General features: G+C 34.8%; 1 protein-coding gene across 2 annotated transcripts in view; it reads right to left on the reverse strand.

The window, feature by feature from the left end:
• Nucleotides 1-311: 311 nt before the first annotated feature.
• Nucleotides 312-14,708, reverse strand: part of LMBRD2 (LMBR1 domain containing 2) — a 60,907-nt gene continuing 46,510 nt past the window's right edge. For both annotated transcript variants that reach the window (XM_002713965.6, XM_089312721.1), the window contains 4 exons: nt 14,310-14,356; nt 11,780-11,885; nt 7,762-7,891; nt 312-5,803 (listed from right to left, as the gene is read on the reverse strand). In XM_002713965.6, the coding sequence (XP_002714011.1) occupies nt 5,743-5,803; nt 7,762-7,891; nt 11,780-11,885; nt 14,310-14,356 (344 nt within the window). In that variant the 3' untranslated portion in view covers nt 312-5,742. The remainder of the gene's footprint in view (nt 5,804-7,761; nt 7,892-11,779; nt 11,886-14,309; nt 14,357-14,708) is intronic.

Genomic DNA, 14,708 nt, shown 5'->3' on the forward strand with positions numbered 1-14,708 from the left:
GGTTAGTCTGACTAGAATTTCATCAATTTTACTGATCTTTTCAAAGATTTTGGTTTTGTTGATTTTTCTCTGTCTACCCACTTTGAATTTCAATGATTTCTGTTCTAATTTTTATAATTACTTTTATTTTACTTATAAATACAAGGTAAAAAATGTGTAACCTAATCTACATGCAATTCATTACTTACCTTAAAACATTTCTTTTGTAATCATTGCTAATAAATTTTTAAGGAACAAAGAAAGTATAACTATACTTAAAAGAGCTTATTCTCAAATGAAGTAAAATGCATAATCAGCAAATCTCTCAGTAATTTGTAGAAATGTAGTTTATTTCATGCAAAGCTATGTACTTTCCTATATTTTAACAACCAATCATATAAACATTTCAAGATTCTTTACATCACAATAAGTTAAAATACTACAAAGAAACTGCAAGAACTGCAAGTCAATGAGCTTGTCAAAACCAGAGACAACATTATGCATAAAGTCAAAAATGCTAACTTATAAATAGCACTTTGCCACTTCTTTTAAACACATATTTGAAAATGTAGTGAGAATCTTCAGAGAAAAACAGTCAAATTATAACCCACCCATCAGATAGGAAAACATCTGTCATTACACATCAGGTAATAATGAGGGATGAAAGGTAATTTTGGCATCATGCACCAAAACTGAACATAATTAACAGTTTGAAAAATCATGATCAGATACACACTTGAAAGCCTTATTTTCTACTTCATCTAATCAACTGAATTAGATAAAGGCAAATAACAAATAGTTTATTAATGCAACACAGAAATTAGGCTTTTGGTATACTTTGCTTGGGTACTGGTATATATGAAACCATACTAAAGGAATGTGGGAATATTTCAAAGTCACACTGGAATACTGAACTTTAGAATATTGTCCTAAGTAAACGGATCTTGTGAAGACTTATTTGAGAAAGATTTTTAAACTATATAAGCAATATTATAATTAGCTACTTAAAAAAACATTTATAAAAACTAAATATCAGGTAGGACCATCATCACACTAGAGCTCTTTTGTACTTTTCAATGCTATAATTTATAAATATATATAAGATTATAGCAATTTAAAGGACAGTCCACATATTCTCTACTTTCTAAAATGAGAAAAATTCTTCAGGCTGTTTTCAAAATATGAACAAAAACAAATCCATTGGATTGCTTTTAAAAACATGAATACACAATCGCTCCCCTAAAACTTGGTATACTAAGTAGGGAAGATGCTAGACAGCATTCTTTTGAGAAATCCAGTGCTAGTTGAGTAGGCTGATCAGACTTATGCCAATATCAACTCTAAATTGTGTTGTACAGTTTCATAAATTATGACTACCCTACATATGTCTGCCACAGTAAGCCACTTTTTCTATTCTTCTGCACTATGTACAGTAAAATTCTTTTTAAAAAAAGATGTGAGATTAAGATAATCTCAAAAGAATTTTCAGGGGGAAAAATAGTTCATTTCCCTCAAGGAGTGTGTTGAAAGCATGCGTCATTTAGGATATCCAAGAGAAGAGAAATATGCAATACTCTTGCTGTATAAACAAATTTTAAAATTATAGGAAGGCCTCAGTTGACCTCAACAGACAACCTTTTTGAAAAAAGAAGTTAAATTTTAGCTAAATGAGGTTGATCATGGAAGAAACCAGAAGTGAGGACATATGTTTCCAATGCAACAGGAAACAGAACAGGGTACAACTAGTACCTGTGCTGCTACAGTTGGGAAAGAAGATAAATCTGCCTGATCTTTCAAATCTCTGTGGGGCAGGAAAGAGGTAATGAGTTAGGAAGAAGTAACTCTACATGGAGGGGAATTCAGAGTTTAGGAGCCCTCCTGACACCCCAATATATTGTTCTGACTCTTCTAAAAAAATGTTGATGAAATATGTTATTCATGAATTCCTTTTCATAAGAGGTTTCAAGGTTGTTAATGTCTTGATTGGTTATTTTTTTTAATTGACATGCCCTCCTTAGTCACCTAAAAGACAGCACACTGAGCCAGCATATTTTATATATATATATACACATATATATATGTATATATATTATATATACATACATTTAGATGTTGCTTAGTTGTTCAGCATAATCTGTTTCACTATTTTACGTATAATACTGCAATTTCAAGTAGTGAGATTTGTAGCTACAAGTAGGTGCTCTTGAGTGTGCTGCCCATCAAAAACAATTGGGTACACAAAACACACAAAAGAAAAAAAATCTGCTAACACATTTAAAGTCATATTACAAAGAATATCATCAGAAAAAGATAGAAAGAGGTAAAAAAAAAAAAGACAAAACCCTAAATCTATTTACTTCTTAATATTTAGAATTTAATATAATACAATCCATTACACTTGGAAATTCAAGTATACTAAGGTTTTTCAAGGACATTTGCCTCTTAGTGCAAATATACTTCTATACCTGTGATTTAAAGGCATGGTTCACTCAAATCACAAGGACAAAACTCACCTTACTAAACAACGAATTATAATATTGAAAGTTTATTTTTCCTTTAAAATGGTAATCAGTATCATCAAGAATAGTCTCAAATTTACTGAAGCTATTAAAAATGAAGTTTGCTGTTGAACATAAATGAAATTCCTTCATTAATATGCTAAAGATATTTGGAAAAACCACAAAAGCTGTCCTTCCTATCCACATTAGACTGTATATTTAGCTTAAATTTAAGAACCAATAATATTATCAAATGATAAAATCTAAAGGCAAATCAATTGGCAGCATTTCTTTCTGAACATATAGATTGTCAAAGTTTCCAATTATTTATAAGAGAAAAACCTTTGAATGTTTTGATTTAGCTCTAACCACTTTCATTGAAATGAAATTTTCTGATGAAATTATTCTAAAGCCCTTGTTAATTATTTGGTAAGAGCAAAGTTTAAATAATTAGACTTACAATTTACTTCATATTTTAAGAATTTTTTATAAAAGTTATATATTACTTATGGGATAAAAAAGTTAATTAGCAACTTACAAATAATGCATGAAATTAACTGGTTACTATTATTGTCTGCAGTAGTTAATTTGAATTATTAGCTTACTGAATATCCTTACCTACACAACTATTTAGAAAAATAATTTAGAACGTTCTAATCAGATATTTATTACTATGTAAGCAAGACATCAAAAAGAAGTTGCCAGAAATAATTATTCAAAGTATGTACTTTGTATGTAAATTACCTGAAGTTACATGACAATAAGCTTCTTAAAAACAGAAAACTTGTACCTTCCACAGTTTCTTACACAAGGTAGCTTAACAAATATTAATTTAGTTCCTAAACAATAAACTCTTACTCTACAGGGGGTTAAATCATTGCCTTCTGAACTCAGACTTACCCAATGAAGTAGCCTTCCTATGTGATCATATATAAAATTCTACAAGACAAGTCTTACTTAAAAACTTGAATATTCTGGATCACAGAAACAACCAAAAATTTTTTGGAAATAACTCATAAGTCAAAAAGGGATCTATACTATTTGTTAAGTATATGTACATATAAAATTCAATTATTATAACCATAAAAATAATAAAGGAAAATAACATTTTTCTACACATTCCTATCAATTGATTATGACACTATAAAATTTGTTATAAAATTGGGTAATTTTTCTTTTTCTGCTTCCTCTATAACAGCATTTGTCTGACACAATTGGTAAGAAACATTATAGTTACAAAAAATATTCCTAAGTAAACCCACAGACTAAATAAAACGACATTATTTTCACAAGACTTTGATGAATTAGTTAAAAAAAGTTTTTGCTTTGGGGATTTCTAAGATTTTCTGCAATTATAAGAAACTGTACCCCTTTCTGGGACAATCATTTCCCTCTTCTAATACCTTCAAGTACTATTAGGAAAATAACTCAGCACAGCTAAGGATTTGTTTTGTCTTTTTAATCTCCAGTGCCTATACATAACTCTAATCCCTCACAACACTTTTGTGAGGTAGATCAGTAGGTAAATGGCAAGTGTCATCTTCATTCTGCAAATGAAGAAACTGAGGCACCAAAGGGTTACACAATTTGCCCAAAGCATTCTATGAGTTGATCACAAAATTAACAGCAGTATGAAATTCCTTTGCCTGGCCTGCTGCTCTCTGACCACACTTCACAATACAAAAGGGTGTGTGTGTGTGTATGTGTGTATCTTCAAGTAAGTATGTTCTACAACCTTCAATTGAGAGTAATCTATACAGTTCTAATTATTTTAAAGGGGATCTAATCTCAAAATAATAAAAACTAAAAGATCAAGAAAGTTAAATGATTCGGATAATAGATATTCCTTTCAGTACCTGCATAGAACTGTGGCTTTAAAAGATTTACCTGAAAGTACTCATTAAATTAAGAGGAAAATAAAAAATTTAAACGTATGACTCAAGGTAAGATTACCTTCAAGAAATATATAATCATGTAGTTAGGGTGACACTTGAGAGTGAAAGCACTGGTACTCGCAGGATAACAGGTGTTAAGCTGAGACTACCTTTGGCAAGCTCAAGTATGGTCACTCAGCGTAGGATGGATTCTATAAGAGTTGCAAACATTTTAGGGACATGAAAAACTCTCTCCAAGCATGTTGCACTCAAGCATGTTTACTTTGTAATAAAACACTGGTGTTTGAAAATAATATCTAACTTTGGCTTAAACACAACAGTAAAACAATAAATTAAAAATAATAAGCATGTTTAATGAATGGGCTATTGTTACATGTTTCTATTTTTAGTGTTGTTTTCTAAAAAACATAATTTGAAGTGTTAATAATAAATGGATTTAGTTTTTACCATTGAATATAAGATACTTTTCCCCAAAAGTCCAAACAGCCACCTATACTTTAAGAGAATTTTCTAGGGCTATTTGGCTATTTAGAAAAATAAAACAAGACAAAACAATCATTAATGCTTAAGATTTCTTCTTGCGTGGAATGATCAACATCGAAATAAATAGGCTATATGATTAAGGTGAATAATTCTCTCTGAAATGAAAATCTTACAGAGCAATACCAAAGCATAAAATCCAGTTCCTATGAAGGATGAAAGAACAATATATCACCTGATTTTAATACACATGCTAAAGACACTTTCAGTTGAAGTATAATCTTAACTATACATGCAAGAAACCACATTAATTTGCAAACAGATTTGAAAAATAGCTTTTTACATTCAGTTATGTCTAGGTAAGTAAGCCTTGGTTTAAGACATGGGTATTATGAATATGGTTATTTGTTGAGGTCTCCATTCACTTATATTTCTTTGGGAAATACAGATTGAACACATTTTTAGAAACATCAAAAATATAAATCACAATAATAAAACTATATAATATTATTTAATAAGACTTATGGCTTCCTTGGACACTTAAAATAACTCTCCTGAAAAAAATTAATCTGAAACAAACTGAACTACCTGTTCTCAACATATACTGATGTTTACCTTGAATTAAATACTTCCACTGTTAACTGTACTGCTAAGGCAGACACCTAGGAAATCGTATGGTAATAAGTCCTATTAGCAAAGGTAATAACTGTATTCAGAGAATAATTAACTATCACTCTAGGATGTAATTAATTCTCAGTGCCTTTTTTTATTTTCCAATCTTGACACTTTACACTGAGAGTACAAAGGAAACCATACGGCACACAGATGTTCATAAAGACTGAACTGCTGTGTCAATCTTGGATAGTTGTTCTATAAAATATTTTCAAACTTTAGACATCATCAAACATTCCATTGTGAGACATTGAAAGATATCGTCCACCAGGCTGATACCTAGAAGATGAACATAAAGAAATGGTCTGAGGCATCAAAAAATAATAAAGGAGCACAGAAAATCACTAACTCATTAAAAAGAACTGGCAAAATAATTTGTTAACATTGTAAAGCCATCCAGTAGCTGAGAGCAGAAATTCATCCTTCATGGATATTATCCAAAAGGATAACAATTAATTACAAATCAATCAGCAACTATTCTAGAGGCTAGAGTACATGTACAATAGAAGGAGGGATATAAAAAGAAAGAGGGAGATAAAAGACATATCCAGGAGATTAATCAATTTAATAACCACTCTCAATTGTTTGATATAAACAGAATGTTCTAGGATTTTTCTATTTATAGGCAACAACATGGTAAATATCTTCTTGCAAATATTTTGCTTTTAATTACTTTCCTCATAGTATAACTCCTACTATGCAACCAGAGCATGAGGGTTTAAATGCTTGACTTCATTTACGAGCTGTGTGACTCTAGAAAAAAGTTAATCTATGGATTCAAACTCATTTGGGTTTGCAAATGTAAAATAAGACATTATTGTTAAAGTGCTTAGAATTGAAGTAGGCAGGCATACAGGTTAAAATTGGTCAGATTTGTGAACTGGAAGAACACGCCCCTGTGTGACCTCATGCTCCTACCTGATGCCTTTGCCATGCCCCTGTGTGGCCTCATTCCCCTACCTGGCCACACCTGGGTGCCCACCAGCCAATCAGGTTAATTAACCACTCCCCTTTGGAAGTGGGTTAAAAGCCTAAGGCACAGTGTGCTCTGCCCTGCTCTTCTTCCCTGGCCTCTTGCCAGGACAGGGCTTGCTGTAGCCCTGCGCCTCCAGGGCGCATGGCCTTCGGGCCATGTACTCTAGGCTTCCTGGCCTAGATGCTCATCCACATGGCTGGTTCCTGGTGCTTGGTATGAACCCCTATTCACCTCTCTCCCCTAAATAAAGCTCTCACTCTCCTATGCATCTTTCTCACTAAATAAAAGCTTAAAACGTACCATGCTGCCTCGTTTATCTGTGCAAGTATTTACAATTCTTCTCTAAATATTAGGCAAGAACCCTCCCAGGCTTATTAATATCGGGGATTTGGTAATAAGCCTGTGGTGAAATCGTAAGGCACCCCAAATTCCGGTAGCGCATGTGGCACCCCGGATAGCATTTCTAGGGAAACTTACGGGGCCACAATTTAGTGTAGATTTTAGGGGGTCTTTTCTGATTTCAGAATGGTGTCCTACATCCAGACATGCAGCTGTTGCCAAATATAAAACATTTAATATGTAGGATTTTCAGGAACAGGCATAAAAATATTGCTGTGATTCTTTCCTATTACTATTCTTTCTTTTTTATACCACTAATGTTGTACGAAGATATCAGTTTCAATTACCACTACTGAATGCTACAATTTCTCAAAAATAAAAGCATTAGAGATAAAAAAAGTTATCAAAGGTTAATTTTTTTAAAGATAGATTTATTTATTTGAAAGAGTTATATAAGAGAAAGAGGCAGAGAGAGAAAGAGGTCCTCCATCTACTGGTTCACTCCCCAGCTCGCCACAATGGCCATAACAGCACTGATGGGAAGCCAAGAGCTTCCTCCAGGTCCCCCAAGAGAGTGCAGGGACCCAAGGACTCCCAAGGCCATCCTCCTCAGCTTTCCCAGGCCACTGCAGAGAGCTGGATTGGAAGCAGAGCAGTTGCCACTGGCGCCCACGTAGGATGCTGGCACTGGCACTGCAGTAGCCCTACCCGCTAAGCCACAGCCCCGACCCCCAAAGGTTACTGAATACATTTTTTTTTTTTTACTAGTAGCACAGATGGTAGGTTTCTTTTTTCTTTTTCTTTTTCTTTTTTTTTTTCTTTTTTTTCTTTTTTGTATTGCTTGTTTTTAGCCTTGTGGTGTCAGTATGTTATTAGCATTTTGTAAGAATGCTAGAGCCAAAATGTCACAGCAGGAACTTACCTCCCTGATTCAGATTCAAGAGGGTCATCAGTGAATGTTTCTGCATTAAAATCCAAAGGTTCTGCATCTTGGAGAAGTTCTATTCGGTCCCTTTCAGCCTTATTATTGGCCCTGGTATATTTGGATACCGCTGCAAAAAGAGGAAAAAACTACTTCTTTTGTCTTCCTTTAATTTATGGGTCACAGTCTATGGACTCACAGAAAAATCAATATTATAAAAGACTTGAACTTTGTGAAGACAAATAACATAAGAAAAGACAACTCCATGGCTTCTTAAAAGTCAGATTAAAATTATAAACAACATAATAGAAAATAAGAAAGAAAATTTCTCTAGCTTGTAGCTATCCTAAGCTCAGAAGCAGATACATGCAAAGACTTAATGGAGATAGAATATATAATTATGGTATTAAATTGTTCACTATCAAATCAATTTTCAGTTGGTTACACACAGAATCTTATTTTGGGGGCTAGGATTAGAAAGTGTAATCAACTCAAGCTCCTGCAGAAAGATCTAACAGAAATAAAATGCAAGCCCCAAATGTAATTTAAAATTTTCCAGTAGCTGTGAAGTAGGCAGGCACACAGGTTAAAATTGGTCAGATTTGTGAACTGGAAGATCACGCCTTCGCCACACCCCTGTGTGGCCTCATGCCCCTACCTGATGCCTTTGCCACGCCCCTGTGTGGCCTCATTCCCCTACCTGGCCACACCTGGGTGCCCACCAGCCAATCAGGTTAATTAACCACTCCCCTTTGGAAGTGGGTTAAAAGCCAGGCCATGGTCTGACCTGGCCTGCACTTCTTCCCTGGCCTCTTGCCAGGACAGCGCTTGCTGTAGCCCTGCGCCTCCAGGGCGCATGGCCTCTGAGCCATGTCCTCCAGGCTTCCTGGCCCAGATAAAGGCCTAGATGCTCATCCACATGGCTGGTTCCTGGTGCTTGGTATGAACCCCTATTCACCTCTCTCTCTTAAATAAAGCTCTCACTCTCCTATGCATCTTTCTCACTAAATAAAAGCTTAAAACGTACCATGCTGCCTCGTTTATCTGTGCCGATATTTACAATTCTTCTCTAAATATTAGGGAAGAACCCTCTTGGGCTTATTAATATCAGAGATTTAGTAATAAGCCTGTGGTGAAATCGTAAGGCACCCCAAATTTCAGTAGTACATGTGGCACCCCGGATAGCATTTCTAGGGAACTTTAAGGGGCCACATTTTAGTGTGAATTTTAGGGGGTCTTCTCTGATTTCAGCTGTATTATACAGTAAAAATAGATAAAATTAATTTTAATATCTTTTATTCAATATATCCAAAATATTATCATTCCAGCCTAGGGTACTGGTTACATTGCAGGTGCTCAACAGCTACATGTAGCTAAATGGTTACTATAATGGGTGAGAACAGATCTAGAACTAATTGTCCCTTTTTAATCTCATGAACAACCTAAATTCTTATAATATTGTTTCAAATAATCTAACTACAAAAAATCCAATTGTCTTTAAAACAACTTTATGATACAGCTTTTTAAAAACTTAAGACAAATCATCCATATTCTTACTTTATCATCTTAACTTAGCCCTAAATGCAAGCCTTTTCATTTTTCCTCTCATTATTCAGCAATTAGAGGTTGCCTATCATACACCAGGTTCTAACTCATCATCCTAAGGTTTTTGTGCTTCTTACCCAGATTATTTCCATCCTATAAACTTCTACTCTGTGGTAATCAAGCATCCGCAATCCTTCAGTGAATCTTCCTTCTATTTTTCAACTTTAACTAAAGCTTTAGCTCTCTTATTTATTGTACCCTAAATATCATTCAAAAAAATCCTTTTCCTCTCCAAATCATTGCCTCATTTTTCGTTCTTGGCATTTTTTGACACCATTGCCAAAAAGACTCTAAAATGGACTCTACGTCTTACTTCTCTGAAAGTTGTGCTTTATATAGCCATCAAATCCCTCTTTCTAAACCAAAAATCTTTTCATGCTTCTTTCTAGACTAAAATCATATGTCCAGGATTAAATAAAAACTTTTGAGCATGATAATATCTGTTCCCTGGCTATCTAGGGCCTCTTATCAATGCTTAATGCCGAAAGTCTTTTTTTTTTTTTTTTTTTTTAATTACAAAGAGGCACAGAGAGAGAGGTCTTCCATCCACTGGTTCACTCCCCAAATGGCTGCAACAGCCAGAGCTGGGCCAATCCAAAGCCAGGAGCCAGGAGCTTCTTCCTGGTCTCCCATGCGGGTGCAGGGGCCCAAGCACTTAGCCATCTTCTACTGCTTTCCTAGGCTACAGCAGAGAGCTGGCTCAGAAGTGGAGCAGCCGGGACTCAATCCGGTGCCCATACTGGATGCTGGCACTGCAGCTGGCAGCCTCACCGGCTGTGTCACAGCGTCAGCCCAGTCAAGTTCTAGTCACAAAGGAAAACGTGAATTTCCTCAAAAGTTCTCTCATTTAACTATATTCTACACTCACTCTTCCTTCTAATTAAAACACCCTTCACTGGATAAGCATTAGTAATTCCTAAACACTGTTAATAAAAGTATTTATTATAAAAATCATTCCTAAGACAGAAATTTTTTTCCATTTCCAAACTTTAGCATCAGATATATACCCTTTTGTCACAGCTCTCATGACAAATTTATAATATTGTAAATAATCTGTCATTAAAATATTTCTAATATTCCCATTTATCCCTTTTATATCGTTTCTGTATCTCTGGTAAAACTGCCCCATCTGTTCATGCACATTGTCTAAGCTTTCCATTAAACATTTTAGTCACTTGTTATATATTAACTCTATTAGTGGTTATATTAACAGTAATTAGTTGTATTAAAGTCACATCATTGTCTGATAATTTCAACATATGAGCCACCTTCAGGTCTAGTATGTGACTATTTCATATTTTGAAGATGGCATACATATATTTTCTTTTATGCATTGCATCAATTTTGGTTAAATGTCAGGGGTTGTGTGTAAAAGGAAGTATAGGCTAACATCAATAATATGTCCAGAATTGGCATGCCTCTTCTGTTCTATTAGTGTTGAGGGAGTGAATCAAACTAATCCAGATTTGGACTGTTGTTGCTTTAGTTTCCTTTATGTTCCCACAAATTTCACACTTCTCCAGCAATGCTATTCCTTGATCTTAAAAGGGCCTCAAGTGTCAGACAGCTTCTCTCACTGTATGTTTTTTCCAATCTCAGACTTCAGTGGTCTCTGCATGCCTATGCTGCAGAGGGGGTCTGTCTCCATATCTACCCCTGCCTCCAACAGTAGACCACTGCTGTTTGGTACTTTGTGCAAAATTGTAGTTGAGTGGGAGAGAGCGCTCAGTTTTCCTGCTCCACTCCTAGTCTTGGGCAGGCCTCTATGCACTGAAACCTCGGCGGTGGGGCTCTCTATAGAATATTACATCACTCCAAAGACAAACAACAATTGCCTTCTTTCTACTTGTTGCAATGTCCAAGACAAATACAGGTTTCTTGGTACCAGGACAAATGGTTTCATTCTCATTTCAGTGCAAGGTCAGTGATATGAAGGTTTTCTAACCCATTCCTGGGGCAGATGGCTTCTGCCTGGTATTAGTTCCTCAATAAATTATGAGCATCCTGAGGACAAGAAATATCTCTTCTCTATATTGCTGTATAGCTGGGAAAGTGCCGCCATACATGGGACGGTCAGAAATCAGTACAGAAATGACCGAATAACTTATATCTACTAAGATAAAAGTAAAGAAAAACATCAAGGTAAACTGTAGAAATAAGCACCTAGCTAGAATATGTCTGGAATAAGTGCTTATTTTTTTTAGGTTAGTGTTACAACTATTCATTCGATTTCCCAGTTTCTACGTCCCCTAGTACCTCCGTTTTCCCAAGGGATGTGAGAGAGGAAAGTCACTGCAGATGCATATTCACAATTCTATGAAGCCATTTCTCAATGGGTACCCCAACTTTCAGTCTCTTTGCAAGCAAGCATAAGAAAACAATTTCTAAGCAAACTAGAAAATAATCTACTTACACCGGTTAGTACTAACATCTGAGAAGTTCGACTCTTTTAGATCCATATATGTATTTCTGTTCCTTGTGGAATCTTCTCTATTGTGTCCATAACGTTCTTTCCACTCCTAGGAAGGAAATAGAAATAAAAATAAAAGAAATGAAAATAAATCTTAAGTGCCAAACGATTATATACATAGGATAATATAATTTCTTTTTCATCTGAAATTTATTAGCAATTAATATAGTTAAAGTGCACTTAAAATAATATATCATGGTCTCTATCTTTACATGAGTTATTAAAATTAGCCTCTGTAAGTTTTAAATTTTTAATGAAGACATTTATAGATTTTTTCCTAGTCATGGTTATGCAAAAATTATTATTCTATCTAAAATAACAATATTAAAATTACAAGCTTACCACACTATATAAAAATTATGAAAACCCATAATGCTGAACAAGATGCTAACAAAATTTTCTTTCACTCAAATCAACTACAAATATACTGGAAATCTGAAAAGTCATTTCCAATAACAAAACTAAAGTTATTTACAAGCACAATTAGACTATGACTCACATGGAATTACAAACTATCTTAAATGTAGCAAAACTACATTAACAGGGATTCTACTCATTATATTCTTAGAATCAAAGGGTCATGAGGTCACCTAATTCAACCTTTTGCGCATAGCAGGGTCTCATTTGACTAGAGGGATTTGAATTTTTTGTCTGAGCACCCTACTGCAATTTTGATAAATTGTGGAAGTTAGACATTTTCAGAGAACTGCAATCTATTGCCAGTAACTTCAACTCTGGTTTCAGCTATGCTTTCTGAAATAAAGAGCAAGACTCCCATTTACATGACATAGGCTATACTATATGAAGACAACTGTCAAGTCTCCCGTTAGTCTTCACTTCCCCAGTAAGCACAAGTTTTAGAAATTTGTGGTAATTATGACTAGATTTGTCTAATTTTTTGCTTTCTCTCTGTCTAGGAGGAGGTTTGCTTCAGCAAATGGAGGACCAAAGAAAAACTAAGAGTAAATTAATGTCATATTACAAAAAAGTATAATAATTTCAAAGTAATTAAAACCACTTTAATAGTAAGAGTACATAAATTCATTCATTCATTCAATAAACATTTACTGAATATCCACCTAATGAAAAAAATGCTTGATGTTGGGCACAAATAAAGTAATTTATCATTATGACATTTTAGAACTGGTCTGACAACATCTAGCATATATATCTGAAAATGTTAAAATTTCCTTTTTTAAAAATATATCCTGGCACATCTATTTTGTTACAAAAGACAGGATTTGGCCGGCGCCGTGGCTCACTAGGCTAATTCTCTGTCTGCGGCTCCGGCAAACTGGGTTCTAGTCCCGGTTGGGGCGCCGGTTCTGTCCCTGTTGCTCCTCTTCCAGGCCAGCTCTCTGCTGTGGTCTGGGAGTGCAGTGGAGGATGGCCCAAGTGCTTGGGCCCTGCACCCGCATGGGAGACCAGGAGGAAACACCTGGCTCCTGGCTTCGGATCGGCGCAGCGCTGGCAGTGGCGGCCATTTGGGGAATGAACCAAAGGAAGGAAGACCTTTCTTTCTGTCTCTCTCTCTCTCACTGTCTAACTCTGCCTGTCAAAAATAAATAAATAAATAAATAGACAGGATTTCATTCTTTTTTATGGCTAAGTAGTATTCTGTTGTGTGTGTGTGTGTGTGTGTGTGTATATATACACACATGTATGTGTGTGTGTACAAATATATACACTCACATTTTCTTTATCCAGTCAACAGGGACATTTGGGTTGATTCTATATCTTAGCTATTATGAATTGAGGTGCTACAAGTATGGGGACACAAACAACTCTTTCATATGCTGATTTCATATCCTTTGGGTAAATTTCCAGGAGTGGGATGGCTGGGTCATATGGTAGATTATTTTCAGATTTCTGAGGAATCTCCATACTGTCTTCCATAATGGTTATACTGGTTTACATTCCCACCAACAGTGTAATAAGGTACCTTTTTGTTTAGTGAAATAAGCCAGTCCCCCAAAAATCAAATATGATGTTTTCTCTGATATGTGGTAGTTGATATAGGATATAAAAACAAAACAATCTATAAGAATGAAACTGACATCTTATGATTTGATTATTGTTTATAGCCCTTGTCTACATTCCTGTGGAATACTGGTCTTTCTACTTTTTACTTTTTGAACATTATGGTTACTGGCACATTATAAATGGAAATTATCCTATTGCAAATATTAAAGGAAAAAAAGAAAGGAGGGAGTACTGAGGGAAGGAGTGAGGGTGGGGAGCATGATTATCTTCTTAGAATCATATCTGTGAGTGCTCACTTTGGTAGCACATATACTAGAATCATATCTATGAAACACATGAACTCTCTTTATATTAATAACAACTCAAATAACATATATCCTATGCATTTTCCCACTGTTTTCTTTCTTTAGCCAATCATTCTAAATAAATAAGATTCACATATTCCATATTTATTTTGAGGTTATGGAAATTTAAAAAATACTGCACTTACTCTTCTTCGATTTTCACCTTCTTCTTGCCTTTGCCGCTTTCTCTTCTCTAGAGACAGAAAAATGGCCTCAAATTTGGTGTAACATGGTTTAATAAGACATTGACTAATTGAAGTAAAAATATCAGGCTATGAGTGATGTTTTTATAAATTACCACAAATTAAATGCAACAGGCTACTGCTGGAAAAGAGTTGAGAGAACACCTCGCCTACAGGGGATAAATATACTCTAAGTTTGTTAGAGATGGCCCTATAATCTCTATATAAATAGCTTTAGTAAAAGAAGTTTATTCCTTATGGTAAAGCAAGATTTGTTTCTCTGCAATTTCTATTCTTTTTTAGATCCATCTTCTAAATTAAACTCAAGCATATATATATGTATATATATATGTATATGTGTAT

This window comes from Oryctolagus cuniculus, chromosome 14 (genome assembly GCF_051225735.1).
Source record: "Oryctolagus cuniculus isolate XC-2025 breed Fujian yellow rabbit chromosome 14, ASM5122573v1, whole genome shotgun sequence".
Classification (NCBI taxonomy): domain Eukaryota; kingdom Metazoa; phylum Chordata; class Mammalia; order Lagomorpha; family Leporidae; genus Oryctolagus; species Oryctolagus cuniculus.